Genomic DNA, 25,823 nt, shown 5'->3' with positions numbered 1-25,823 from the left:
TTGTGGTCATATTTACCACTACGCTATATTACACCCTTGCTGACAGCAGGTATGGCACTGGTGGTTTTGGGGAAGAAGGCACTCAGAGGTATATGAGATAACTTTTGGTATTATGAGTGAATGAAAAATTAGGGTTGAGGCTGGGCCCAGTGGTTCATGTCTGGAATCCTAGCACTTTAGGAAGCCAAGGTGGGTGGATCACGAGGTCTGGAGTTTGAGACTAGCCTGGCTAATATGGTAAAATTCCATCTCTACTAAAAAATACAAATATTAGCTGGTGGAGCACGCCTGTAGTCCCAGCTACTCACGGGGGTGAAGCAGGAGAATCGCTTGAACCTAGGAGGTGGAGGTGGCAGTAAGCTGTGATGCACCACTGCACTCTATCCTGGGCGACAGAATGCGACTGTTTAAAACACACACACACACACACACACACACACACTCAGCAAAATTAGGGTCGAAATAAAAAATAAGTACATAAGCATGAAAAGTAAAATTTCTTTTTTTTTTTTTGAGACAGAGTCTCGCTTTGTCACCCAGGCTAGAGTGCAGTGGCGCGATCTCAGCTCACTGCAAGCTCCACCTCCCAGGTTCACACCATTTTCCTGCCTCAGCCTCCCGAGTAGCTGGGACTACAGGTGTCAGCCACCACGCCCGGCTAATTTTTTTTTGTATATTTAGTAGAGATGGGGTTTCACTGTGTTAGCCAGGATGGTCTCGATCTCCTGATCTCGTGATCTGCCCTCCTCGGCCTCCCAAAGTGCTGGGATTACACACATGAGAGACTGCGCCTGGCAGTTTTCTTTTGAGATGGAGTCTTGCTCTGTTGCCAGGCTGGAATGCAGTGGTGTGATCTCTGCTCACTGCAACCGCCGCCTCCCAGGTTCAAGTGATTCTCCTGCCTCAGCCTCCCGAGTAGCTGGGACTACAGGTGCATGCCACCACACCCAGCTAATTTTGTATTTTTAGTAGAGACAGGGTTTCACCATGTTGGTCAGAATGGTCTCGATCCCTTGACCTCATGATCTGCCTGCCTCGGCCTCCCACAGTGCTGGGATTACAGGCATGAGCCACTGGCCACTGTGCCTGGTGCAAAAAGTACAATTTCCATGAGGAAAAAGATGTCTGACATTTTATCCACATGGTAATACTGACTCACAATGTCCAAGTAATAACAATGTAACATTATAAGCTTGATCTAATACATAAAACCAACAGGGTATTTTATTATAGCTTAATTATTTAAAAATAACATGTTAGTATATAGTTATGATAAAGTTAATTGTTTACATTCATTATCTGTATTCAAAGAATCTTGGCAGATCTGAAGGCTTTCCCACACTGCTTACATTCATAGGGTTTCTCCCAAGTGTGAATGCTTCCATGCCATTGAAGGTGCGAGGCTGATCTGAAGGCTTTCCCACACTGCTTACATTCATAGGGCTTCACTCCAGTGTAAGTCCTTTCATGATATTGAAGGGAACTAGAAGAAATGCTTTTCCACATCACATACACTCATAGGGTTTCTCTCCCATGTGAGTCCTTTCATGACGTTGAAAAGAAGTAAAAGAAATGAAGGCTTTCCCACACTGCTTACATTGATAGGGTTTCTCCCCAGTGTGAGTCATTTCATGGTATCGAAAAGAACTGGAACATGTGAAAGCTTTGCCACATTGCTTGCATTCATAGTGTTTCCTTCCAGTGTGAGTCTATTCATGTCCATAAAAGGAACCAGGCTAGCTGAATGCTTTCCCACAACCCTTACATTCATATGGCTTCTCCCCCATATGAGTCCTTGCATGTATATGCAAGGAAGAAAAATAATTGAATGCTTTTCCACATTCCTTACATTCATAGTGTTTCTCTCCAATGTGTGTTCTTGCATGTACTTGAAGGATCTTGGCAGATGTGAATCCATTCCCACAATGCTTACATTCATAGGGCTTTTCTCCTCTGTGCTTCCTTTCATGTTTTTGAAAAGAAGAGAATTTACAGAATGCTTTTTCACATTCCTTACATTCATAGGGTTTCTCTCCAGTGTGAGTTCTTTCATGCATCTGAAGGTTTGAGGCAGATCTGAAGGCTTTCCCACATTGCTTACACTCATAGGGTTTCTCTCCAGTGTGAGTCCTACTATGCTTTCGAAGGTTTGAGGCACAACTGAAGGCTTTCCCACATTGCTTACACTCATAGGGTTTCTCTCCAGTGTGAGTCCTACCATGCATTCGAAGGTGTGAGGCAGATCTGAAGGCTTTCCCACACTGCTTACATTCATAGGGTTTCTCTCCAGTATGAGTCCTTTCATGATATCGAAGGGAATTGCAACATCTGAAGGCTTTACCACATTGCTTGCATTTGTAGGGTTTCTCTCCACTGTGAGTTTTTTCATGTGTTTGAAATGACTTGGCAGAATAAAAGCTTTTCTCACATATCTTACATTTATAAGGTCTTTCTCCAGAGGGCATTCTTATGTGTTTTTCTGTCTTTTCATGAATTTGAAGGTACTTCACATATCTGAAGGCTTTCCCACATTCCTTACATTCATAGGGTTTCTCTCCAGTATGAGTCCTACCATGCACTCGAAGGTGTGAGGTAGATCTGAAGGCTTTCCCACATTCCTTACATTCATAGGGTTTCTCTCCAGTGTGAGTCCCACCGTGCACTCGAAGCTGTGAGGCAGATCTGAAGGCTTTCCCACACTCCTTACACTCATAGGGTTTCTCTCCAGTGTGAATCCTTTCATGATATCGAAAGGAACTGGAAAGATTGAAAGCTTTACCACATTGGTTGCATTTATAGCGTTTCTCTCCAGTGTGAGTTTTTTCATGTGTTTGAAATGACTTGGCAGAATAAAAGCCTTTCTCACATATCTTACATTTATAAGGTCTTTCTCCAGAGTTCATTCTGTGTGTTTGAAAACTTGTAAGATAGGATAAGGCTTCCCCATATTGCTTACATTCATACGTCTTTTTCCCAGAGTGGGTCTTTTCATGTCTACGAACAGAACTGGTATACGCGAATGCTTTTCCACATTCTTTGCATTGATAAGGCTTCTCCCCCATGTGACTCCTTTCATGTCTATGATAGGAACTGGAACTATGAAATGCTTTATCACATTTGCTACATTCATAGGGCTTCTCCCCAGTGTGAGTTCTTTCATGTATTTGAAGGGTAGCAGAATAACTAAAGGATTTACCACATTGTTTACATTCATATGGTTTCTCTCCAGCGTGTGTTCTTTCATGGATAAGACATAAACTGAAACAATGGAAGGCTTTCCCACAAAATTTACATTTATAAGGTCCATCCCCTTTGTGCATTACCATGTGTCTTCGAATGCTTGAATGGAAAATAAAGGTTTTTCCACATTCTTTACAAGCATAGGGTTTCTCTCCAATGCGATCCCTTTCTTGTGTTCTAATGTAGGGGCGATACCTGAAGGTTTTCTTATTCTTAGGTTGTTGACACTTATATGGCTTCGGTTGACACTTATATGGCTTTGGTCCATATTCCTGATACTCATATGCCTTGTGTCCAATGTCACCTCTGATGTTCATATTAAAAGATGAGTTACCTATGCCAACTTCACCACACACAAAGCTGTCACATGATTTTACTTCAGGAGAAGTTTGCTTCTCCTGGAAGTTCAGCCTGTCATCTGGAACCTGGGTAAAAGTTTCTCCACAATGACTGTCTTCTTTAATTTCATTGACTTTCTCTTCTATGAGACTCCTGTAAAACATGAGAAGCACACTATGAAGGGTTTGTTTATAAGAAATTTTATATTCATCGACAAGTATTGCACTTGCATTTTTAACACTGTCAATCAAAGTGTAGGCTTTTGGCCCTGGCTGAATTGTTTGAAGATGACTGGACATGTTCTACAAGATGACTCAGCCATACCTATTGTTTAAAAAAATGTTCATAAGGGGCTTAATACTATTCCCATGTAAACTATTTTACAATTACTAAATACTCTATGTCATTTTTCTTTTGAGTCTGGTACTTGTCCTGTTGCCCATGCTGGAGTGCTATGATATCATCATAGCTTACTGTAGCCTTTACTGGCTCAAGTGATCCTCCTGCCTCAGCCTCCTGAGTAGCTGGGACTACTGGTGAATACCACAATGCCCAGCTAATTTTTGGCCGTTGTTGATATGTGGTCTCGCTATATTGCACAGGCTGTTCTTGAACTGCTGGCCTCAAGCTATCTTCCTATCTCCACTTCTCAAAGGACTGGGATTACAGGAGTGAGCCCTCAGCCTCAGTCACATTTAAATATATGTGTTTTGAGAAAATATTCTAAGAAGAAATGAATTTGATGCTGGATTTAGTTCTTTGTTTCACTTCTCTTCAACATATTCTCATATTCTAAGATTGTGTAGAGAGACAGTGCTTTCTCTTGTAAGTGCAAATTACCTGAAGCTTCTTCTGGGGATTTTGTACTCATATTCAATGTTCTGGTCTTTCCACTTTTTTCCTAAAATACAGACACAGAAAAATAGTCCTGAAGCATATAAAATTGTGAAAAAATTAGATTCTATGCCCATGATTTACTGCAGCCATGCCTTATTTATTCATCAAAGTATTTCCTGTCTGTGTTCAAAATCACTCAGCAACATTGATGAGCTAGAAACACTGGTTCACTAATGCACTGAGGAAAGGAAAACTGTCATCCTTACCTATAGAGGTCAGGTTCCTGAAAGTTTCCAGCATCACTTCCCTGAAGAGATTCTTCTGGGAAATATCCAGCAACGTCCACTCTTCCTGGGTGAAGTTCACAGCCACATCCTCAAAGGCCACTGGGTCCTGAAACATCTCACATGTGTAGAGGAGGATGGGTGAGAGTGACAGCACTGGGGGCCTAGACTCTATTCCCAAGAAGTTCTCAGGATGCCGTGGACTCCAAATACTTATTCCCTGCTTTGGTCATCAGATCCCTTTCTCTCCTTCTATACTTACTTTCTTCCATAAAGCAACTTTTATTTTTTTATTTTTTTGAGACAGAGTTTCGCTCTTGTTGCCCAGGCTGGAGTGCAATGGCGTGATATTGGCTCACAACCGGGGTTCAAGTGATTCTCCTGCCTCAGCCTTCCGAGTAGCTGGGATTATAGGCATGAGCCACCACGCCCAGCTAATTTTGTATTTTTAGTACAGATGGGGTTTCTCCATGTTGGTCAGGCTGGTTTCAAACTCCCAACCTCAGGTGATACACCTGCCTCGACCTCCCAAAGTGCTGGGATTACAGGCGTGAGCCACTGTGTCCAGCCAGCAATTTTTTTTTTTTTTTCTTAACAGAGTCTCTCTCTGTTGCCCAGGCTGGAGTTGAATGGCACAATCTTGGTTCACTACGACCTCTGCCACCTGGGTTCACGTGATTCTCATGCCTCAGTCTCCTCGGTAGTTGAAACCACAGGCATGTGCCACCGTGTCCAGCTAGTTCATAAAGCAATTGTGATGTTAGAACTGAACAAGTGGTAGGCAACAGCAGGATACGAAAATGTGTGTTTTCACTGAAACTAAGGAAGGAGACCACCTCTCTTATTGTCTCATATTTAAGAAAACGAAAGAGGAAGCAAAAGTTAGAGGAAGGCAGAAACGAGATCAATAGTCAGACAGTCTGGTGCCACACCCCAGGCCTGGTAGTTAAAAATCAACTCCTGACCTAACCAATTGTATTAGTTATAGATGCAGATATTGTATGAGAAAGCATTCTGAAACTCTGTGTTCTGTTCTGCTCTGTCCTGTTAATGATGCATGCAGCCCCAGTTATGCACCCCATGCTGGCTCAATCAATCACGATCCTTTCACGTGGACTCCCGTAGAGTTGTAAGTCTTTAAAAGGGGCAGGAATTTCTCTCTCTCAGGGAGCTTGGTTTTTAAGATGCAAGTCTGCCAACACTCCCAGCCAAATAAAGCCACTTCCTTTTCTAACCCAGTGTCTGAGAGGTTTTGTCTGTGGCTCGTCCTGCTACATTTCTTGGTTCCCTGACCGGCAAGCAAGGTGACTAGCAGATGGCTGAGGCAACCCCTTAGGCGGCTTAAGCCTGCCCTGTGGAGCATCCCTGCAGGGGACACTGGCCAGCTTGAGTGATGCGTATCCTGAGAGTGCTCCCCGGTAGGCAATTGCACCAGTGGAACGCCTCACCAGAGCAGTGCATGGCAGGCCCTCATGGAGAATCAATACAGTGGCTGAACACTAGGAAGGAATTGGAACTTGGAGTCTGGACATCTGGAACACGGTAAGACCAGTCTTGGGAACTTGCCCACTCCATTTGAGTGGAAGTGTGGCCTGATCACCCACGGTGTGCCTTTATCGGCACTTTGTCTTTGGTTTTGATTTTGACTTTGCTTGAAGTGCTTGACGAACAGGCGTGCCCTTATTGGCACTTCGGCTTTGGTTCTGATTTTGATTTAGTGTGAATTAGACGAGTGAGTGACCTTTACCCTTTCCGTCTTATAGTGTGAGTGTTGTCTTGTCTCAAGAGAAAAATGGGTCAGACACAAGGTAAGCCCACCCCACTAGGAACTATGTTAAAAAAATTTTCAAAAAGGGATTTAAGGGAGACTATGGAGTTACTGTAACACCAGGAAAACTTAGAACTTTGTGTGAGACAGACTGGCCAGCATTAGAGGTGGATTGGCCATCAGAAGGAAGCCTTGATAGGTCCCTTATTTCAAAGGTATGGCACAAGATTACCTGTAAGCCAGGGCATCTAGACCAGTTCCTGTACACAGACACTTGGTTACAGCTGGTTTTACATCCCCCCGCCAGTGGTTGAGAGGACAGGCAGCAGCACTGTTAGTGGCAAAGGGACAGATAGCCCATGAGGGATCTTGCTCCACTCGCCGAGGGAAGTCAGCTCCTAAAGTTCTATCTGACCCAATGTCAGAGGACCCATGGCAGGAAATGGCACCAGCAATGCCCCCCGCCCTTACCTGGAAGAGAGACTCCCCACTCCCGAGCCCACAGCACCTGTGCCTCCACCAGACACATACACCCCTAGACCAACCAGAGCAGACAAGAAAGAATGTGAAGCTGCAGGAGAAACCCCTCCCTTGGCAGCTCATTTACAACCTAAGACTGGAAAGACAAGTGCCCCCAGTTAAAGAAGAAACAAAATGGCTCCAAGCCAGAGGTCTCAGGCAAGGACGAAAGGGCCTTGTTTAATTTGGCAGAAGGGTTACTGGACTAAGGGGGACCCGGCTCAGGTGCCCCCAATGAGCCCATGGTCAGGATGACAGTTGGGGACAAGGACATTTGAGTTTCCTGTCAATACTAGTGCTGAACATTCAGTAGTAACCAGCCCGGTCGCCCCCTTATCCAAAAAGACTATTGATACAATCGAAGCCACAGGAGTCTCGGCAAAACAAGCTTTCTGCTTGCCCTGGACTTGTACTGTAGGGGGACACGAAGTAATGCACCAGTTCTTGTACATTCCCAACTGCTCCTTGCCCTTGCTGGGAAGGGACTTGCTTAGCAAGCTGAGAGCCACCATCTCTTTTTACAAAGCACAGCTCTTTTACAGCTAAAGTTATCTGGAAAGGGAGTCATCATGGCCCTTACGGTCCCCCGGGAGGAGGAATGAAGACTTTTCTTAACCAAGCCAGGCTAAGAGATAAGACCAGCTCTGGCTGAGTGGTGGTCAAAGCTGTGGGCGGAAGATAACCCTCCAGGGCTGGCAGTCAACCAAACCCCTGTACTTACAGAAGTTAAGCCTGGGGCCCAGCTGGTCAGGCAAAAACAGTACCCGGTCCTCCAGAGAAGCTCTTGAAGGTATCCAGGTCCATCTCAAGCACCTGAGAGCCTTTGGAATTATAGTCCCTTGTCAGTCTCCATGGAACACTCCCCTCCTGCCTTTTCCCAAGCCGGGGACCAAAGACCACAGGCCAGTACAGGACTTGCGCTTGGTCAATCAAGCTCAGAAAGAAAGCGGGTCATTTGCAGCCTACTGTAGCCTAAAACCAGAAGGCAGGTGAGAGAATTCTTAGGGTTCTGCAGACTGTGGATCCCAAACTTTGCAGTACTGGCCAAACCTCTATATGGGGTCACAAAGGCGGGTACTGGGAACCTTTTGAATGGGAATCCCAACAACAGTGAGCCTTTCATGAGTTAAAAGAAAAACTTATGTCAGTCCCAGCCCTGGGGCTACCTGATCTGACAAAGCCTTTTACACTGTATGTGTCAGAAAAAGAAAAAAATGGCAGTTGGAGTTCTAACCCAGACTGTGGGGCCCTGGCCAAGGCCAGTGGCCTACCTTTTACCTACTTATTCTAAAGAAGAAAAGGACTTTCTCCAGGCAGAGGGAGGACAGGTGATGGAAGAAGGATGGATCCGGTTACTGGATGGGAGAGTAGCTGTGCCACAGCTGCTGGGAACTGCAGTCATACTGGCTGTGCATAAAACCACCCATCTAGGCCAGGAGTCACTTGAAAAGTTGTTAGGCCAGTACTTCTACATCTCATTTACCAGACCTTGCCAAAACAGTGGCACAGCGATGTATTATCTGCCAACAACACGATGCAAGGCAGGATCCAACCATCCCGCCCGGCATACAAGCTTATGGAGCAGCTTCCGCTGAAGATCTGTAAGTAGACTTCACAGAAGTGCCAAAATGTGAAGATAGCAAGTATTTATTAGTTCTTGTGGGTGGGTGGAGGCTTATCCAACGCGAACTGAGAAAGCTGTTGAAGTAACCCGTGTGCTTCTTCAAGATCTTATTCCTAGGTTTGAACTGCCCTTACGAATTGGCTCAAATAACGGGCTGGTGTTTATGGCTGACTTGGTACAGAAAACAGCACGGGTATTGGGGATCACATGGATACTGCATGCTGCCTACCGACCTCAGAGTTCCGGAAAGGTGGAGCAGATGAGTCAGACTATCAAAAATAGTTTAGGGAAAGCATGTCAAGAAACAGGATTAAAATGGGTACAAGCTCTCCCTGTGGTATTATTTAAGATTAAATTTACTCCTTCTAGAAAAACAGGATATTCCTCTTATGAAATATTATATCATAGACCTCCTCCCAAACTATGGGGACTTCCAGGCACTCCCTGAGAGTTAGGTGAAATTAAGTTACAGTGACAGCTACAGGCCTTAGGAAAAATTACACAAACAATCTCAGCCTGGGTAAATGAGAAATGCCCCATTAGCTTATTCTCCCCAGTTCACCCTTTCTCCCCATGTGATCGAGTGTGGATCAAGGACTGGAACGTAGCCCCCTTGTGCCCATGGTGGAAGGGACACCAGACCACTCCCACTGCCATGAAGGTAGAGGGAATCCCGGCCTGGATCCGCCACGGTTATGTAAAACCTTCAGTACCTAAGGCCGGGGAGGTGAGACCAGGCCCAGATAACTCATGCAAAGTGACTCTGAAAAAGACGACGAGCCCTGCTCCGGTCACACCTGGAAGTTGACTGGTCTACGTGAGGCCGAAGCATGAGGAAATGTGTCATGGGACTCATTCTCCTTAAAATTTGGACTTCAACAATAAGGACTTCAACTGATTTTCCCCCCACGGAAGATTGTTCCCCGTGTATTCATCAGGTTACTGAGGTAGGGCTACAAGTTAAAACAATCTTCCTGTTTTATAGTTATTATGAATGCCTAGAAATTTTAAAAGGAACTTGCCTGTATAACACGACTCAGTACAAAGTGTGTAACCCAGGAAATGCCCGACCTGATGTGTACTATAACCCATCTGAGTCTCCCATGATCATAGTCTTTGAAATAAGATTTAAAAACTAGTTCTTTTCCAGGCAATAGAAGTAAAAAAAATAGCTAAAACAGAAAAAAAAGAAAGCCCCATTTACATGTTCAACCAGATCATACGGTTACAAGCTATCTTAGAAATAACCACTAATAAAATTGGCAGAGCTTTAACTGTTTTAGCCCGGTAAGAAACCCAGATGAAAAATGCTATCTATCAAAATAGATGGGCACTAGACTACTTGCTAGCAACTAAAGGAGGGGCTATGGAAAATTTAACCTAACCAATTGCTGTCTGCATATAAATAATCAAGGGCAAGTAGTCAAAAATACAGTTAAGGACATAACAAAGTTGGCACATGTGCCTGTACAGGTTTGGCATGGGTTTAATCCTAAATCTGTATTTGGAAAATGGTTTCTAGCACTAGGAGGATTTAAAATGCTTATAAAGGTCGGGCGTGGTGGCTCATGCCTGTAATCCCAGCACTTTGGGAGGCTGAGGCAGGCGGATCACAAGGTCAGGAGATTGAGACCATCCTGGTGAACACGGTGAAACCCTGTCTCTACTGAAAATACAAAAAAATTAGCCGAGCGTGGTGGCAGGCACCTGTAGTCCCAGCTTCTAGGGAGGCTGAGACAGGAGAATGGCGTTAACCTGGGAGGCGGCGGAGCTTGCAATGAGCGGAGATCGTGCCACCGCACTCCAGCCTGGGCGACAGAGCGAGACTCCGTCTCAAAAAAAAAGAAAATGCTTATAAAGAAATCATCATAATAATAGAAACCAGGCCGGGCGCGGTGGCTCAAGCCTGTAATCCCAGCACTTTGGGAGGCCGAGATGGGCGGATCACGAGGTCAGGAGATTGAGACCATCCTGGCTAACACGGTGAAACCCCGTCTCTACTAAAAAATACAAAAAACTAGCCGGGCGCGGTGGCGGGCGCCTGTAGTCCCAGCTACTCGGGAGGCTGAGGCAGGAGAATGGCGTGAACCCGGGAGGCGGAGCTTGCAGTGAGCTGAGATCCGGCCACTGCACTCCAGCCTGGGCGGCAGAGCGAGACTCCGTCTCAAAAAATAAATAAATAAAAATAAAATAAAAATAAAAATAGAAACCTGCTTGTTGCTCCCCTGCTTGCTACCTCATACCTCAGAAAAAGAAAGAGGAAGCAAAAGTTAAAGGAAAGCAGAAATGAGATCAATAGACAGCCCAGTGCCACACCCTAGGCCTGGTAGTTAAAAATCAACTCCTGGCCAGGTGCAGTGGCTCACGCCTTTAATCCCAGCACTTTGGAAGGCAGCGGCGGGCAGATCACGAGGTCAGGAGATCAAGACCATCCTGGCTAACACAGTGAAACCCCGTCTCTACTAAAAATACAAAAAATTAGCCAGGCGTGGTGGCAGGCACCTGTAGTTCTGTAGTCCCAGCTACTCGGGAGGCTGAGGCAGGAGGATGGTGTGAACCCGGGAGGCAGAGCTTGCAGTGAACCGAGATTGAGCCACTGCATTCCAGCCTGGGTGACAGAGTGAGACTTTGTCTCAAAAAAAAAAAAAAAATCACCTCCTGACCTAACCACTTGTATATCTATAGATTCCAGACATTGTATGAGAAAGCATTGTGAAACTCTGTTCTATTCTGCTCTGTCCTGTCACCGATGCATGCAGATCCAGTTACGCACCCTATCCTTGCTTAATCGATCATGATCCTTTCACGTGGACCCCCTTAGAGTTGTAAGCCTTTAAAAGGGGCAGGAATTTCTCTCTCTCGGGGAGCTCGGTTTTTAAGATGCAAGTCTGCCGATGCTCCCGGCCAAATAAAGCCACTTCCTTCTCTAACCTGGTGTCTGAGATGTTATATCTGTGGCCTGTCCTGCTACAATCCAGGAAGAAAAGTGAGCTGCCTGGGCTGTCCCTAATGTCTCTTTGGACTGTGGGTCTGTAGCACCTGTCATAACAGAGTCCTATGAATTAATATGCAGAAAAAAGTTAACGTTAGCAGTCCTGAGGCTCTGTTTCCTTGAAAATGTCTGTTCCCAAAGTCTAATCTTTGATGACATTATTAGAGAAGGCAGATAACTAGTCAAGAGCAGGAGGGGAAGTCCAGGGGAAAGCCCACACCCCCAGGGACCACCCCAAACAGGCATGCTAGATATAAGCAGAGAAGAGGAGAAATACCTAAGTAGAAAGAAACATCCATTATGATGCCCAGGATTCACTCACTTCACAGTTATCCTGTCAGAATGTAGCTAGATAGATGGTAAGAAGGGCAAAGGGGACACTCCTAAGAAAATCTGGCACCCTAAGCACACAAGAGGGCAAACAAGAAACTCCTAAGAGATACCCAGGTGTAAAAAGCATAGATTCAATCACTATACGACCCTCCTGGCATGGCAGGAATGAGCAATGCAGCCACCCACATATCCACTGATGGCTGAATGGATAAACAAAATGTCCTAAGTATATACATACAATGGGATATTATTTATACTTAGAAAGTAACATCTTGGCCAGGCGCTGTGGCTCACGCCTGTAAGTCCAGCACTTTTGGAGGCCGAGGTGGGTCAATTACCTGAGGTTGGAGTTGGAGACCAGTCTGACCAACGTGGAGAAATTTTGTCTCTACTAAAAATACAAAATTAGCCAGGTGTGGTGGCGCATGCCTGTAATCCCAGCTACTCAGGAGGCTGAGGTAGGAGAATTGCTTGAACCTGAAAGGCAGAGATTGCGGTGAGCCAAGATTGCGCCATTGAACTCCAGCCTGCCGTCTCAAAAAAAAAAAAAAAAGAAAATAACATCTTGCTCCATACTGCAATATGCATGCAACCTCACCTCAGGATAATTGCAATAAGCAAAATACAATAGAATTCATCTTACAGAACTTATGTAGATCTGTCAAACTATCTCAACTGTACATGTAAAATTCCTTAAGCTGATAAGTTTTAAGTTTTGTTTTACAATAAGTAATGATAATAAATCATGGTAGCAGCCAGGTGTGGTGACTCATGCCTACAATTCCAGTACTTTGGGAGGCCAAGGCAGGTGTAATTATGGAGGTTAGCAGTTTGAGATGTGCCTGGCCAAAATGATGGAACTCCATCTCTACGAAAAATACAAAAATCAGCCAGGCCCAACAGCATGGTACTGGTACCAAAACAGAGATATAGACCAATGGAACAGAACAGAGCCCTCAGAAATAATACCACACATCTACAACCATCTGATCTTTGACAAACCTGACAAAAACAAGGAATGGGGAAAGGATTCCCTATTTAATAAATGGGGCTGGGAAAACTGGCTAGCCATCTGTAGAAAGCTGAAACTGGATCCCTTCCTTACACCTTATACAAAAATTAATTCCTGATGGATTAAAGACTTAAATGTCAGACCTAAAACCCTAAAAACCCTAGAAGAAAACCTAGGCAATACCATTCAGGACATAGGCATGGGCAAGGACTTCATGACTAAAATACCAAAGCAATGGCAACAAAAGCCAAAATTGACAAATGGGATCTAATTAAACTAGAGAGCTTCTGCACAGCAAAAGAAACTACCATCAGAGTGAACAGGCAACCTACAGAATGGGAGAAAGTTTTTGCAATATACCCATCTGACAAAGGGCTAATATTCAGAATCTACAAAGAACTCAAACAAATTTACAAGAAAAAATGAAACAACCCCATTAAAAAGTAGGCAAAGGATATGAACAGACACTTCTCAAAAGAAGACATTTATGCAGCCAACAGACACATGACAAAATGCTCATCATCACTGGCCATCAGAGAAATGCAAATCAAAACCACAATGAGATACCATCAAATACCAGTTAGAAAGGTGATAATTAAAAAGTCAGGAAACAATAGGTGCTGGAGAGGATGTGGAGAAATAGGAACACTTTTACACTGTTGGTGGGACTGTAAACTAGTCCAACCATTGTGGAAGACAGTGTAGCGATTCCTCAAGGATCTAGAACCAGAAATACCATTTGACCTAGCCATCCCATTACTGGGTATATACCCAAAGGATTACAAATCATGCTACTATAAAGACACATGCACACGTATGTTTATTGTGGCACTATTCACAATAGCAAAGACTTGGAACCAACCCAAATGTCCATCAATGATAGACTGGATAAAGAAAATGTGGCACATACACACCATGGAATACTATGCGGCCATAAAAAAGGATGATTTCGTGTCCTTTGCAGGGACATGGATGCAGCTGGAAACCATCATTCTCAGCAAACTATCACAAGAACAGAAAACCAAACACCGCATGTTTTCACTCATAGGTGGGAACTGAACAATGAGACCCCTTGGACACAGGGCAGGGAATATCACACACTGGGGCCTGTCAGAGGGTGGAGGGCTAGGGGAGGGATAGCATTAGGAGAAATACCTAATGTAAATGATGAGGTGATGGGGGCAACAAACCAACATGGCACACGTTATACCTATGTATCAAACATGCACATTGTGTACATGTACCCTAGAACTTAAAAGTATAATTAAAAAACAAAACAAACAAAAAGAAAAAAACAAAGTAAAAGTGTTTGTTTTGGAAATGACTTTGTTAACAGAATAAAAAGACAAGTGACAGACTGGAACAAAATCTTTGCAGAACACCTATCTGATGAAGGACTGGTATCCAAAAGGTAATGAAGAACTCCTAAAATTCTACAAGAAAAAAAAACCCAACCAATCAAAAAAGAAGCAAAAAGCCAGGCACAGTGGCTCATGCCTGTAATCCCAGCACTTTGGGAGGCTGAGGCGGATGGATCACTGAGGTCAGGAGTTTGAGACCAGCCTAACATGGTGAAACCCAGTCTCAACTCAAAATACAAAAATTAGCTAGGCCTGGTGGCGGGAGCCTGTAATCCCACCTACTCAGGAGGCTAAGGCAGAAGAATCGCTTGAACCCAGGAGGCAGATGTTGTAGTGAGCCGAGATTACACCACTGCACTCCAGCCTGGGCGACAGAGCCAGACTCCATCTCCAAAAAAAAAAAAAAAAAAAAAAAAAAAAAAAAAAAAAAAAGCAAGATCTTTCCAAGTATACCTCCCCGCAAAAACTGTAATTATGGCAAACAAACATATGACAGGATGCTTTACATTACATGTCATTTAAGAGCAAATGGAAACAGGCCAGGCGCAGTGGCTCACGCCTGTAATACGACACATTGGGAAGCCAAGGCGGGTGGATAACCTGAGGTCAGGAGTTTGAGACCCGCCTGGCCAACATGGTAAAACCTCATCTCTACTAATAATACAAAAATTGGCCAGGTGAGGCAGTGCACACCTGTTAATCCCAGATACTCTAGAGGCTGAGTCAGGAGAATCACTTGAACCCAGGAGGTACAGGCTGCAGTGAGCTGAGATTCCTCCATTGCATTCCAGCCTGGGCAACAAGAGTGAAACTGCGTCTCCAGAAAAAAAAAAAAGAAAGAAAAGAAAAAAAGAAAACAATGAGGCAGCAGCAAATACCTGGTGGAGTAGCTAAAATCCAAAACACTGACACTTGCTAATGCCAATGACAGTGAACTCTCATTCACTACCGATGTGAATGGAAACTTCTACAGCCAATTTGGAAGACAGTCTGCGGAGCTCTGAAAAAAATAAGCATGGTGTCCTACTGATTCAGTAGTCTCATTCCTACAATACGGACCCAAATGAACTGAAAACTGATGTCCACACAAAAGTCCTCCCACAAACATTTTTAGCAGCCTTACTCATGACTGCCAAAAACTAGACTCAATCAAGGTGAGTCTTTAAAAAAAAAAAAAAAAAAAATAGAAGAGGTCTCACACTGTATCTACCAGGCTGGTCTCTAACTCCTGGCCTCAAGCAATCTTCTCACCTCAGTCTCCTGAATGCTGGGAACTCAGGGATGAGGCATCACACCAGGCTCAAGATGAGCCTTTCAACAGGTGAATAAAGAAACAAACTATGGGCCGGGCGCGGTGGCTCAAGCCTGTAATCCCAGCACTTTGGGAGGCCGAGACGGGCGGATCACGAGGTTAGGAGATCGAGACCATCCTGGCTAACACGGTGAAACCCTGTCTCTACTAAAAAAAAAAAAATACAAAAAAATAGCCAGGTGAGGTGGCGGGCGCCTGTAGTCCCAGCTACTCGGGAGGCTGAGGCAGGAGAATGGCGTAAACCTGGGAGGCGGAGCTTGCAGTGAGCTGAGATCCCGCTACTGCACTCCAGCCTGGGCGACAGAGACAGACTCTGCCTCAAAAAAAAAAAAAAAAGAAAAAGAAACAAACTATGGTAACACCCATCCAGTGTTAATGCTACTCAGTGGTGAAAGAAATGAGTGGCCGGACATGGTGGCTCACAAGTGGAATCCCAGCACTTTGGGAAGCTGAGGTGGGAGGATCACCTGAGCTGGGGTGTTTGAGACCCTGTCTCTAACAAAACAAAAACAAAAACAAAATTTTTTTTTTTTTATTGAGACAGAGTCTCGCTGTGTCGCCCAGGCTAGAGTGCAGTGGCGCAATCTCGGCTCACTGCAAGCTCTGCCTCCTGGGTTCACGCCATTCAAAAACAAAATTTTTTTTAGATAAATAAACAAAAATAAAAAATACACGAGTTGTCAAGCAACAAAGCTTTCGAGAGACCTTCAACGCATATTTTTACATGAAGGAAGCAAGTCTGAAATGGCCCCTTACAGCATCATTCCAAATATGTGATATTCTGGAAAATGCAAAACTCTAGAGGCAGGAACATCATCATTTGTTGCCAGGGATAAACAGGGATGGCAAAAGAGTGAGGGGAAAGCCATGATTAGGAGGAGCACAGGGGATTTTGAGGTCTGTGAAATGCTTCTGTATAAGACTGTGATGGTGGATACATGACACATGCAGTTGTCTTAAACCACAGAACAAAAGAGTGAAGTTTAATGTAAAAGATGAACTTTAGGTAATAATAGCATTGGCTTCTTCAATTTTCGTCATGTTCACATGTAGTATATTCTTGCATCAACTGTAGGATACACCACACACAGTCAATATGGTTTCTTTGGTTTAAAACTTTTTTTTTTTTTTTTTGAAACAGGGTCTTGCTATGTTGCCGAGGCTGGCCTCCAACTCCTGAGTCCAAGCCATCCTCCCGTTTCAGCTTCTCTAAGTGGTAGGATTACAGCACCTGGCCAGTTAAGATGTTTAAAATAGGGGGAACTATGAGCTTGGAAGAAAAATGCGGGAACTCTGTGGATTATCTGCTCAATGTTTTGGGTAAACAACCACTGTTCTAAATCATAAAATCAACTAAATAAGAAAGTGAATTAACTATCATTCCATGTAAGGTTCACAACTGAGTTTAAATAAAACCCAATATAAAATACGACATATTGGCCGGGTGCAGTGGCTCATGCCTGTAATTCCAGCACTTTGGGAGGCCGAGGCAGGCGGATCACAAGGTCAGGAGATTGAGACCATCCTGGCTAACACGGTGAAACCCCGTCTCTACTAAAAATACAAAATATTAGCCAGGCGAGGTGGCGGGCGCCTGTAGTCCCAGCCTCTCGGGAGGCTGAGGCAGGAGAATGGCGTGAACCCGGGAGGTGGAGCTTGCAGTGAGCCAAGATCTCGCCACTGCACTCCAGCCTGGGCGACAAAGCGAGACTCCGTCTCAAAAAAAAGAAAAAAAAAAAATCACATATTGGCATATTGGTTATCATTTGCATAAAAAAAGTACAAAAATGGCCGGGCGCGGTGGCTCACGCCTGTAATCCCAGCACTTTGGGAGGCCGAGGCGGGCGGATCACAAGGTCAGGAGATCGAGACCATCCTGGCTAACACTGTGAAACCCCGTCTCTACTAAAAATGCAAAAAATTAGCCGGGTGAGGCGGCGGGCGCCTGTAGTCCCAGCTACTCGGGAGGCTGAGGCAGGAGAATGGCGTAGACCCGGGAGGCGGAGCTTGCAGTGAGCCGAGATCGCGCCACTGCACTCCAGCCTGGGCGACTAAGTGAGACTCTGTCTCAAAAAAAAAAAAAAAAAAAAAAGTACAAAAATAAAATATACTGATATGGATGGGTACCCAGGTTGGGGAAGCATAAAGAAAAGTAGGGCAGTTGTCTTATCATTCACAGTACTGGCTCCATCAATATTTGGATTAATTGTGCAATTTTTTAATGTATTTTGTGCGTATGTAATACTTTTAGTTTCTGGAATGCAAACCCTATACAGAAATAAATCTCAGTGAATTCTAATTATCTGCAACAACAGCATAACATATTGAAACTAATTTTTTTGTTTGTTTTCTTTTCTTTTTTCTTGAAACACGGTCTCATTCTGTTACCCAGGCTGGAGTGTAGTGGTGCAATCATAGCTCACTGCAGCCTCGAACTCCTAGGCTCAACAGTTCTTTCCACCTCAGTGTCCTGAGTAGCTGGGACTACAGGCACACATCACCATGACCAGGTAAGTTTTTGTATAGACAAGGTTTGCCATGTTGCCCAGCCTGGACTAATTTCTTCCTTTCTTTCTTTTTTTTTGAGACAAAGTTTCACTCTTGTTGCTGGAGTGCAATGGCACGATCTTGGGATCTTGGCTCACCGCAACCTCTGCCTCCCAGGTTCAAGTGATTCTCCTGCCTCAGCCTCCTGAATACCTGGGATTACAGGCCTGTGCCACCACGCCTGGCTAATTTTGTGTTTTTAGTAGAGATGGGGTTCCTCCATGTTCATCAGGGTGATCTCTAGGCTATCTGCATGCATTGGCCTCCCAAAGTGTTGGGATTACAGGCATGAGCCACCACGCCGGGCCACTAATTTCTATTAAAACTAATTTTCTTGAAGTCCAAAAAAGTCTCAAGAAGGATAAAAAATGATTATTATGCAAAAAGTTTACACTGAAAAACATCAATATAAAAGGCAATAATGGAAAAAATGCCACGTGTCCTTAAAAGGAGATTAAGTATCACTATGATGTAACCTCTCTGAAATATGCCTACAGTTATATTTTATTTTATGAAATGTACAAGGCAGTTTGTTTCTTTCACTAAAATTAAGAAAAAAGTACTTCTAAAAACTGAAATAGAAGACAATGACTAAAAATAGCCAAGATCCTCTATAGAATATGGTTGGGGGGTGTTATGGTGTGAATATTTGCACCACTCCAAAAAAATCATACATTAATAACCTACCCCCAATATAGTATTAGAAGTTGACATCTCTGGGAAGTAATTAGGATTAGATGAGAACATAGGAGTAAATCCTTTCTGAATGAGATTAGTACTCTTACAAGAAGACACAGGAGAGCCGGCTCCCTCTCTTTTCTGTCAGGTGAAGAAACCACAAGATGACCATTTGCAAACCAAGAAGCAGGCCCTTACCAGATACTAGATCTGCCAGCTCCCTGAACGTGGACTTCACAACCTCAAGAACTGCCAGAAATAAATGTCTATTCTTTAAGTCACCCAGTCTATGGTAATTTGATACAGCAGCCCAACATGACTAAGACAGAGAGGCACTATCCCTACTACACACCGCAGCTTTGAACTCTAAACTAATTAACAGAAAATGGTATTATCAGAGATGGAAAGATAGGCCAAGGCCGGGTGCGGTGGCTCAAGCCTGTAATCCCAGCACTTTGGGAGGCCGAGATGGGCGGATCACGAGGTCAGGAGATCGAGACCATCCTGGCGAACACGGTGAAACCCCGTCTCTACTAAAAAGTACAAAAAAAAAAACTAGCCGGGCGAGGTGGCGGGCGCCTATAGTCCCAGCTACTCGGGAGGCTGAGGCAGGAGAATGGCGTAAACCCGGGAGGCGGAGCTTGCAGTGAGCTGAGATCCGGCCACTGCACTCCCGCCTGGGCGACAGAGTGAGACTCTGTCTCAAAAAAAAAAAAAAAAAAAAAAAAAAAAAAAAAAAAAGAAAGATAGGCCAATGGAGAACAGCAAATTGTGAAAGTAGGGCACCTATGTTTTTTTGGTTTTTTTTTTGAGACAGAGTTTTGCTCTTGTTGCCCTGGCTAGAATCTCGGCAATCTCGGCAATCTCGGCTCACTGCAACCTCCACCTCCCAGGTTCAAGTGATTCTCCTGCCTCAGCCTCCCGAGTAGCTGGGATTACAGCCATGCACCACCATGCTTGGCTAATTTTGAATTTTAATAGTGATGGAGTTTCACCATATTGGTCAGGCTTGTCTCAAACTCCTGACCTCAGGTGATCTGCCAATCTCAGCCTCCCAAAGTGCTGGTATCACAGGCATGAGCCACCACACCCAGTCTGGGCATCTATTTAAGGTAATGTGAAACTATGACAAACCAGGTATTGCCAGCCAATGATATAAGTGGTGAACACTTAACAGAAAAAGCAGGGACAAATGGTTCTCTACCAGAGGATAATCAATCTACTACTCATCATCTCCATATACAGTAATTTAATTCATTCTAGAGCTGCCGGTTATAGTGAGTTCTTATAATCATATGTTACCTTAGCCTGCATTTTCTTTATGGATTTCACATTCTCATAACAGAAGAAACCTTTACTCAAACTCAACAGAGTTTCCAGTTCTCCACCTCCTCCCAGTTCCTCCATGTGGTCAACTCACATGTAAGACTTACACAGCTGCATTCTGGTGACCACCTCCCTGTGGGACAGCTAGATACAACCTTGTTGGGGTGGCCTTTCCTTGTCTTTTGGGATATTTCTCTCTTCACAGTTGAGACAATCCAGAGGACAGGAATCATTTCTGCTTTTCCTCAATAGCAACATCCGATTAGCTGACCTGCCATGCGTCTCCAATTAATGGAAACTGAAGTTGGGAGAGAGAAGCAGAGCACCCATGAATTGGGTATCTAGATGAAAAGTATACCAGGCATCTCCTCCACCATTACTCATTCAGCTGCTCCCTTGGGAGGCCCCACTCCCCTAGGCACTGATACCCACTAGACCCTCCAAGAGACACGGCAACTGTGGGGGTCTTGGGTCAGCTACAGGCAGTTCTAAAACTCAAAACCTGGAAAAGATAGAAGGGTGTACTGAAGACATACCACCCTGCAAAGTTTCCAGAAAGGAACCTCATCCCGAAGATATCCTGATAAGGTGTCTGTGTCTCAGAAAGATAACAGGAGGAGAGGCAGAAAGGATTTTTCAGGAAAATGTCTAGTGGTGATTCTCTGCTTTCCTCTCATGTGAAATGTTCAGACATTGATTTTACTGTAAGCCCTTGAAGAGTCAGGCTGTGGTATGAGAGTGGAGGACCTGCATCGCATATATTTGGAAAATGTGAGGTGAAACCAGTCGCCCTGGAAAGTGTGAAAAAATTTAAAGAAGAAGCAATGAGACCGAACTGTGTGTAGTACCCTAGGGTCCTACCTAAGGGCCCTGAAATCAAATTTAAATACAATTCTTGGAAATTACTAATTTATAGGGAAATAAAATTTATGCTTAATCAGGCACAATTTACCAATTACCTTGTAACTGCATACGTAGAAATTTTCTACCTATATAGGCTGTGTGAACAAGTAAATCAGGCCGGGTGCAGTGGTTCACACCCGTAATCCCACCACTTTGGGAGGCCAAGGTGGGCGGACCACTTGCGGACGGGAGTTTGAGACTAGCCTGGCCAACGTGGTAAAACCCCATCTTTACTAAAAATACAAAAATTAGCTGAGTGTGGTGGCACATGCATGTAATCCCAGTTACTTGGGAGGCTGAGGCAGGAGAATTACTTGAACCCAGGAGCTGGAGGCTGTAGTGAGTGAGCTATCGCGCCACTGCACTCCAGCCTGGCCGACAGAGTGAGGCCTTGTCTCAAAACAAACAAACAACAAAAACAACAAAGTAATTCCAAAATTTAAGCTGACAGATCTCTCAATTATCTTGAAGCAATGTGATAATGGGGTTGAGTCACATGACACACAACTTTCACATAGACAGCTGGAACTCTCCTTTCCCTGATTACAGATTCACCTTCTTTCTTACCTATAGTGTTTTGTAAAATGTTGTAAATGACTGAAGGGAAACAGGAAAGACCCTTTCCCTCTTCACTTTTTTTTTTTAATTTAATATGATTTTTCACAATTGAGATAGGGTCTCGCTATGTTGCCCAGGCTGGTCTTGAACTCCTGAGATCAAGCCATCCACTTGCCTTGGCCGCCCAAAGTGCTGGGGTTCTGGGTGTGAGCCATCCCGCCAGGCCCCTCTTCACTACTGATCTCTGTAGTAGACTAACTTCCCTCTTTACTTCCTCACACAAAGACTTCATGTCTATCACATTGTCTTCAGCTGGAATGTTAAATTCACTCTTTTAAATTGAAAAGGAAATAAAAACCAGCCAGAAAGAAAAGAATACAAGCTCTGGGGGGAAAAAAAGCAAACCCTAACGAATTGAGATGTTAGCCAGGTGCAGTGGCTGACATCTGTAATCCCAGCACACTCCTGGAGGCCAAGGAAGCCAGGAGCCAGAGACCAGCCTGGGCAACATAACGAGACCTAACCCCTGCAAAAAATAAAAAATTAGCCAGGTGTGGTGGTGGGCAACTGTAGTCTCAGCTACTTGGGAGGCTGAGATGCTTGAGCCAGTGAGGTCAAGCCTGCAGTAAGCCATGATTGCACCACCGCTCCAGCCTGGGTCACAGAGCAAGGCATTGTCTCCAGAAAAAACTGTTGTATCTCATACATCAGCCTTCTATGGAAAACGTAATCCTGTTGTATTTATTTGTCTTTTGCCTATGTAAGTGTTAGGGAAACAGGTGCCTAGGGGAGCCAGAGTAACACCAATTCAAGTTCAGCTCCACCTTGAGACTAACAAGAAACACTCCTTGCCAGTCACAACCCATGATCATCAAATGTTTCCCATGAAGAAAACAGCCTACAGATGCCTGCAAGTATCCTTACACTCCCACAACAACAGAACGTCCTGATGTCCCAACACCCGTAACAACATATGCTTTCAAGATAATTACAGTTGTTTTAATGCACTTGTATGCTAAAATGTAAAGGATAGTTTTCTTTAACTCAACAGAGTAATAAATTGTGTGACGCTGTCAGCCCACATGCAGGTAGGCACAGGTAGTTTATTCTTTACATAGACAAGATCGCTATATAAGAAAAACTTAAAGACAGTACGTTCCTCCACTTGCTGTATGAGGATGCCTTACTCTGAAACAGAGAAGCTTTTTCTTTCTTTTTCCTTTTCTCTTTTTTTTTTTTTTTTTTTAAATAGAGACAGGGTCTTGCTGTGTTAGCCAGGTTGGTCTTGAACTCTTTTTTGTTTGTTTTGTTTTTGCTTTTTGAGATGGGGTCTCACTCTGTTACCCACACTGGAGTGCAGTGGCGCATCCTCGGCTGGGCTGCAACCTTTGCTTCCGGGGTTCAAGTGATTCTCTCACCTCAGCCTCCCGACTACCTGGGCAGTACAGGTGCAAGTCACCACATCCAGTTAATTTTTGTTAGTTTTGGAAGAGATGGGGTTTATTGGGGCTATATTGCCCAGGCTGGTCTCGAACTCCTGAACTCAAGTGATCCTCCCACCTTGGCCTCCCAAAGTGCTTGGATTACAGGCCTAAGCCATCATGCTGGCCCAGAGTAGCTTTCAATAAACTCTCTTCTCACTACACTGTGTGACTCGTCTTGAATTCCTTCCTGTGTAAGATTCGAGAACTCTCCTGGGGTCTGATCAGGACCTCATTTTCCGGTAATACAAGCAAGAACTTAACTTCCAATTTTGGAGTACTGAGTCCATTTCTCTGGAGTCTTTTTCCTAAATGGACCATTGCTATCTTTTTGCTTGAATAAACTCTTCCAATTGAAATCTGAAGCTTTCAATTATTTTGGAGTGACAAGTCCAAATAAGGCAACTGCATCTCTGCAACCAATCAAGCATTTATCTGGTTTGTCTCCTCATGTAACTTATAACAGCCTACCCCTAAACTGGTAAACTAAAAATAAAAACATCTGGCCTGGCAAGATGGCTCACATCTTTAATCCCAGCACTTTGGGAGGCCAAGGTGGGTGGATCACTTGAGGTCAGGAGTTCGAGAACAGCCTGGCCAACATGGTGAAACCCCATCTCTACTAAAAATACAAAAATTAGGAGGGTGTAGCGGTGCATGCCTGTAATACCAGCTACTCGGGAGGCTGAGGCAGCAGAATCGCTTGAATCCGGAAGGCGGAGGTTGCAGTGAGCCGAGATAGAGCCATTGCACTCCAGTCTGGGTGACAGGAGGCTCTGTCTCAAACCAAAACCAAAACAAAAACAAAGTACCTTCCCAGCTAAGTGAAGTGACCGGCTCTTGGCCAAGGGGACCCCCGAAAAACCCTGAAAATTGAGTTCTTCTGTATGACAAGATGGGAAGTGAGACGGTCTCCTTATACCCTCTCCCTTTAGGAGTTTAGAAATGCAGCAGCTTAATGCACATTCATGTAAAAATAGGTATCATCAGAATGGAAAAACGAACTCCATGGGGCAATAACATACCACATTACAAACAAGATCTAAGGCCACGTAAGGCAAAGGTAAAGTCACGCCTTAGAATTCATAAAATCTAGAGAAACAGGTCTGTTTTTTGGCTGGGATAGAATCAAGTGGCAGATAACAGATCCTCTTCCTTCAGCATTCCTTCCTACCTCCTCCAAACTTTAGACAAAGCTTCACACTCTCAACCAGCTGCCACCTACAGAATCCCTCAACCACCTGTGCCTTCTAACCCCCCTTCCACAGGTTCCACCCTTTCTACCAAAGGAATTTACATCTTTCAGGCACTGATTCATTATTTTCCCTACAATTCCTGTCTCTCTGAAATGAATAAAACCAAACTGTCTTGAGCCGCCTCGGGACCACTTACTCCAGGCTTCTCGGGGTTGTGTTTCCCTCGGCCAAGGTCTCTCCTATTCGGCTCCAAATAAACTTCTTTATTTTACATAGTCTGGCTTTTTCCGCTGACAAACCACAAGCCAGGACTGGGTGTTTCTCATTCGTGAATCGCTGTTTGCTCAAATGAACTCTTTAATTGTTAACGTACCTCAGTTTAATTTTTAACAGGAGAAAGTGGGGGCTGGGGCCCCACAGACCGCTGCTCCTCCCACGCACGAACCCTACACCCGAGTCAGGATTCCACCCATAACCCTCACGTTGCTTCCGCTCAATCTGGGGAGACGTCGGGCTGCGAGCGCGGAACTGCCCAGAGAAGGCTCCGGGGCCGTGGTCGCAGTCGCCGCGCAGGGACGGGACAGGACGCCCGGGGTCCCAGCTGCCGGCCCAGCCCCGTCCAGCGGCCGAGGGGACCGAGGGCCAAACTGCTCAAGGAGGACTCGGTCCCAGACCCCGGAGTCGCCCACAGGGAGGCCCGGGTCCCGCCACAGCCTGTTCCCGCCTGTTCCAGGCAGCCCCTCCCCCGTCTCACGACACCCGGCCCCGCACACGCACCATTTCCTGGCTTTCAGATGTCCCGGCGTCCTCTCGACAGCTCCTGTGACTAGAGCAGGGAATAGCACAGGTGACTGAGAGACAGAAACCTGGGTACAGGCACCAGGTCCCTCTTCGGCTGGACAGACCGGACGGATCCCAACCGCCGCCCGCACAGCGACAAACGTGTGGGGAGGAACACAACCCCCTACATTTCCGGATGAACTGTGCGCAGGGCCACGCCCCCGCGCCTCTGATTGGATGAAATGCTAGGCCCCGCCCCCACATCTGAGTGACAGCCGAAGTCCTGGGTATCAGACCCCCAGAGCCAGACTGACGGATTCTCTAAGGTTTCTCTAAGGCTTCTCTAAGGGCGAGCACTCTAGTTACTGGATATTTGCATTTCAGCCAAAGTTGGTATTGATAGAAGAGAATACTAGCGTCATCTTCACTCAAGGGGCTGTCCCTGCTCCTTCGTTCTGCACGGGGTCACAGGAGTGTGCAGGGAATTTCAGACTCAGTGTCCACAGGAGCCATCTGCTGGCCTTAAAGCAGCAGTGGAACCGAGACCAGGCCGGGCACGACTGCACCAGGAGGCGAGGCATATGTCCTCGAGCGGGCCGGAATTGGGAATGAGGCGTGGCCAAGCCTTGGTCACACACCCCCATCCCCTCCTCACTGTGTGAAAGTGTTTCCTCCTTCCAGATCTTCATTTTCACCAGCAGGAAACTGTCACCATGTTTTAAGTTTCTGACCT

General features: G+C 45.1%; 2 protein-coding genes across 2 annotated transcripts in view; one reads left to right on the top strand and one right to left on the bottom strand.

Annotated features, from left to right (window-relative positions):
• The window catches only part of LOC105486901 (zinc finger protein 823), a 317,208-nt gene that overhangs the window by 145,620 nt on the left and 145,765 nt on the right, over nucleotides 1-25,823 (top strand). The window lies entirely within an intron of this gene.
• LOC105470306 (zinc finger protein 700) lies at nucleotides 1,200-25,823 on the bottom strand. Its single transcript, XM_024794472.2, has 4 exons — nucleotides 25,088-25,823; nucleotides 4,683-4,809; nucleotides 4,420-4,480; nucleotides 1,200-3,732 (listed from the first exon to the last, which is right to left on the bottom strand). Exons 1-4 carry the CDS (start codon nucleotides 25,352-25,354, stop codon nucleotides 1,737-1,739), a joined length of 2,451 nt encoding a protein of 816 aa, XP_024650240.2. The 5' UTR covers nucleotides 25,355-25,823; the 3' UTR covers nucleotides 1,200-1,736.

This window comes from Macaca nemestrina, chromosome 20 (genome assembly GCF_043159975.1).
Source record: "Macaca nemestrina isolate mMacNem1 chromosome 20, mMacNem.hap1, whole genome shotgun sequence".
NCBI lineage: Eukaryota > Metazoa > Chordata > Mammalia > Primates > Cercopithecidae > Macaca > Macaca nemestrina.
Note: the sequence above shows the minus strand (reverse complement) of the source record. Positions and strands in the feature narration are given on the sequence as shown.

Excerpts from the sequence above, each read along its gene's own strand:
- LOC105470306 (XM_024794472.2), bottom strand. The coding sequence starts at position 25,354 with ATGTGGGGGCGGGGCCTAGCATTTCATCCAATCAGAGGCGCGGGGGCG. Across the intron at positions 4,481-4,682 it reads CAGGAACCTGACCTCTATAG|GAAAAAAGTGGAAAGACCAG; the intron begins GTAAGGATGACA and ends TCTGTATTTTAG. Across the intron at positions 3,733-4,419 it reads ATCCCCAGAAGAAGCTTCAG|GAGTCTCATAGAAGAGAAAG; the intron begins GTAATTTGCACT and ends CATGTTTTACAG.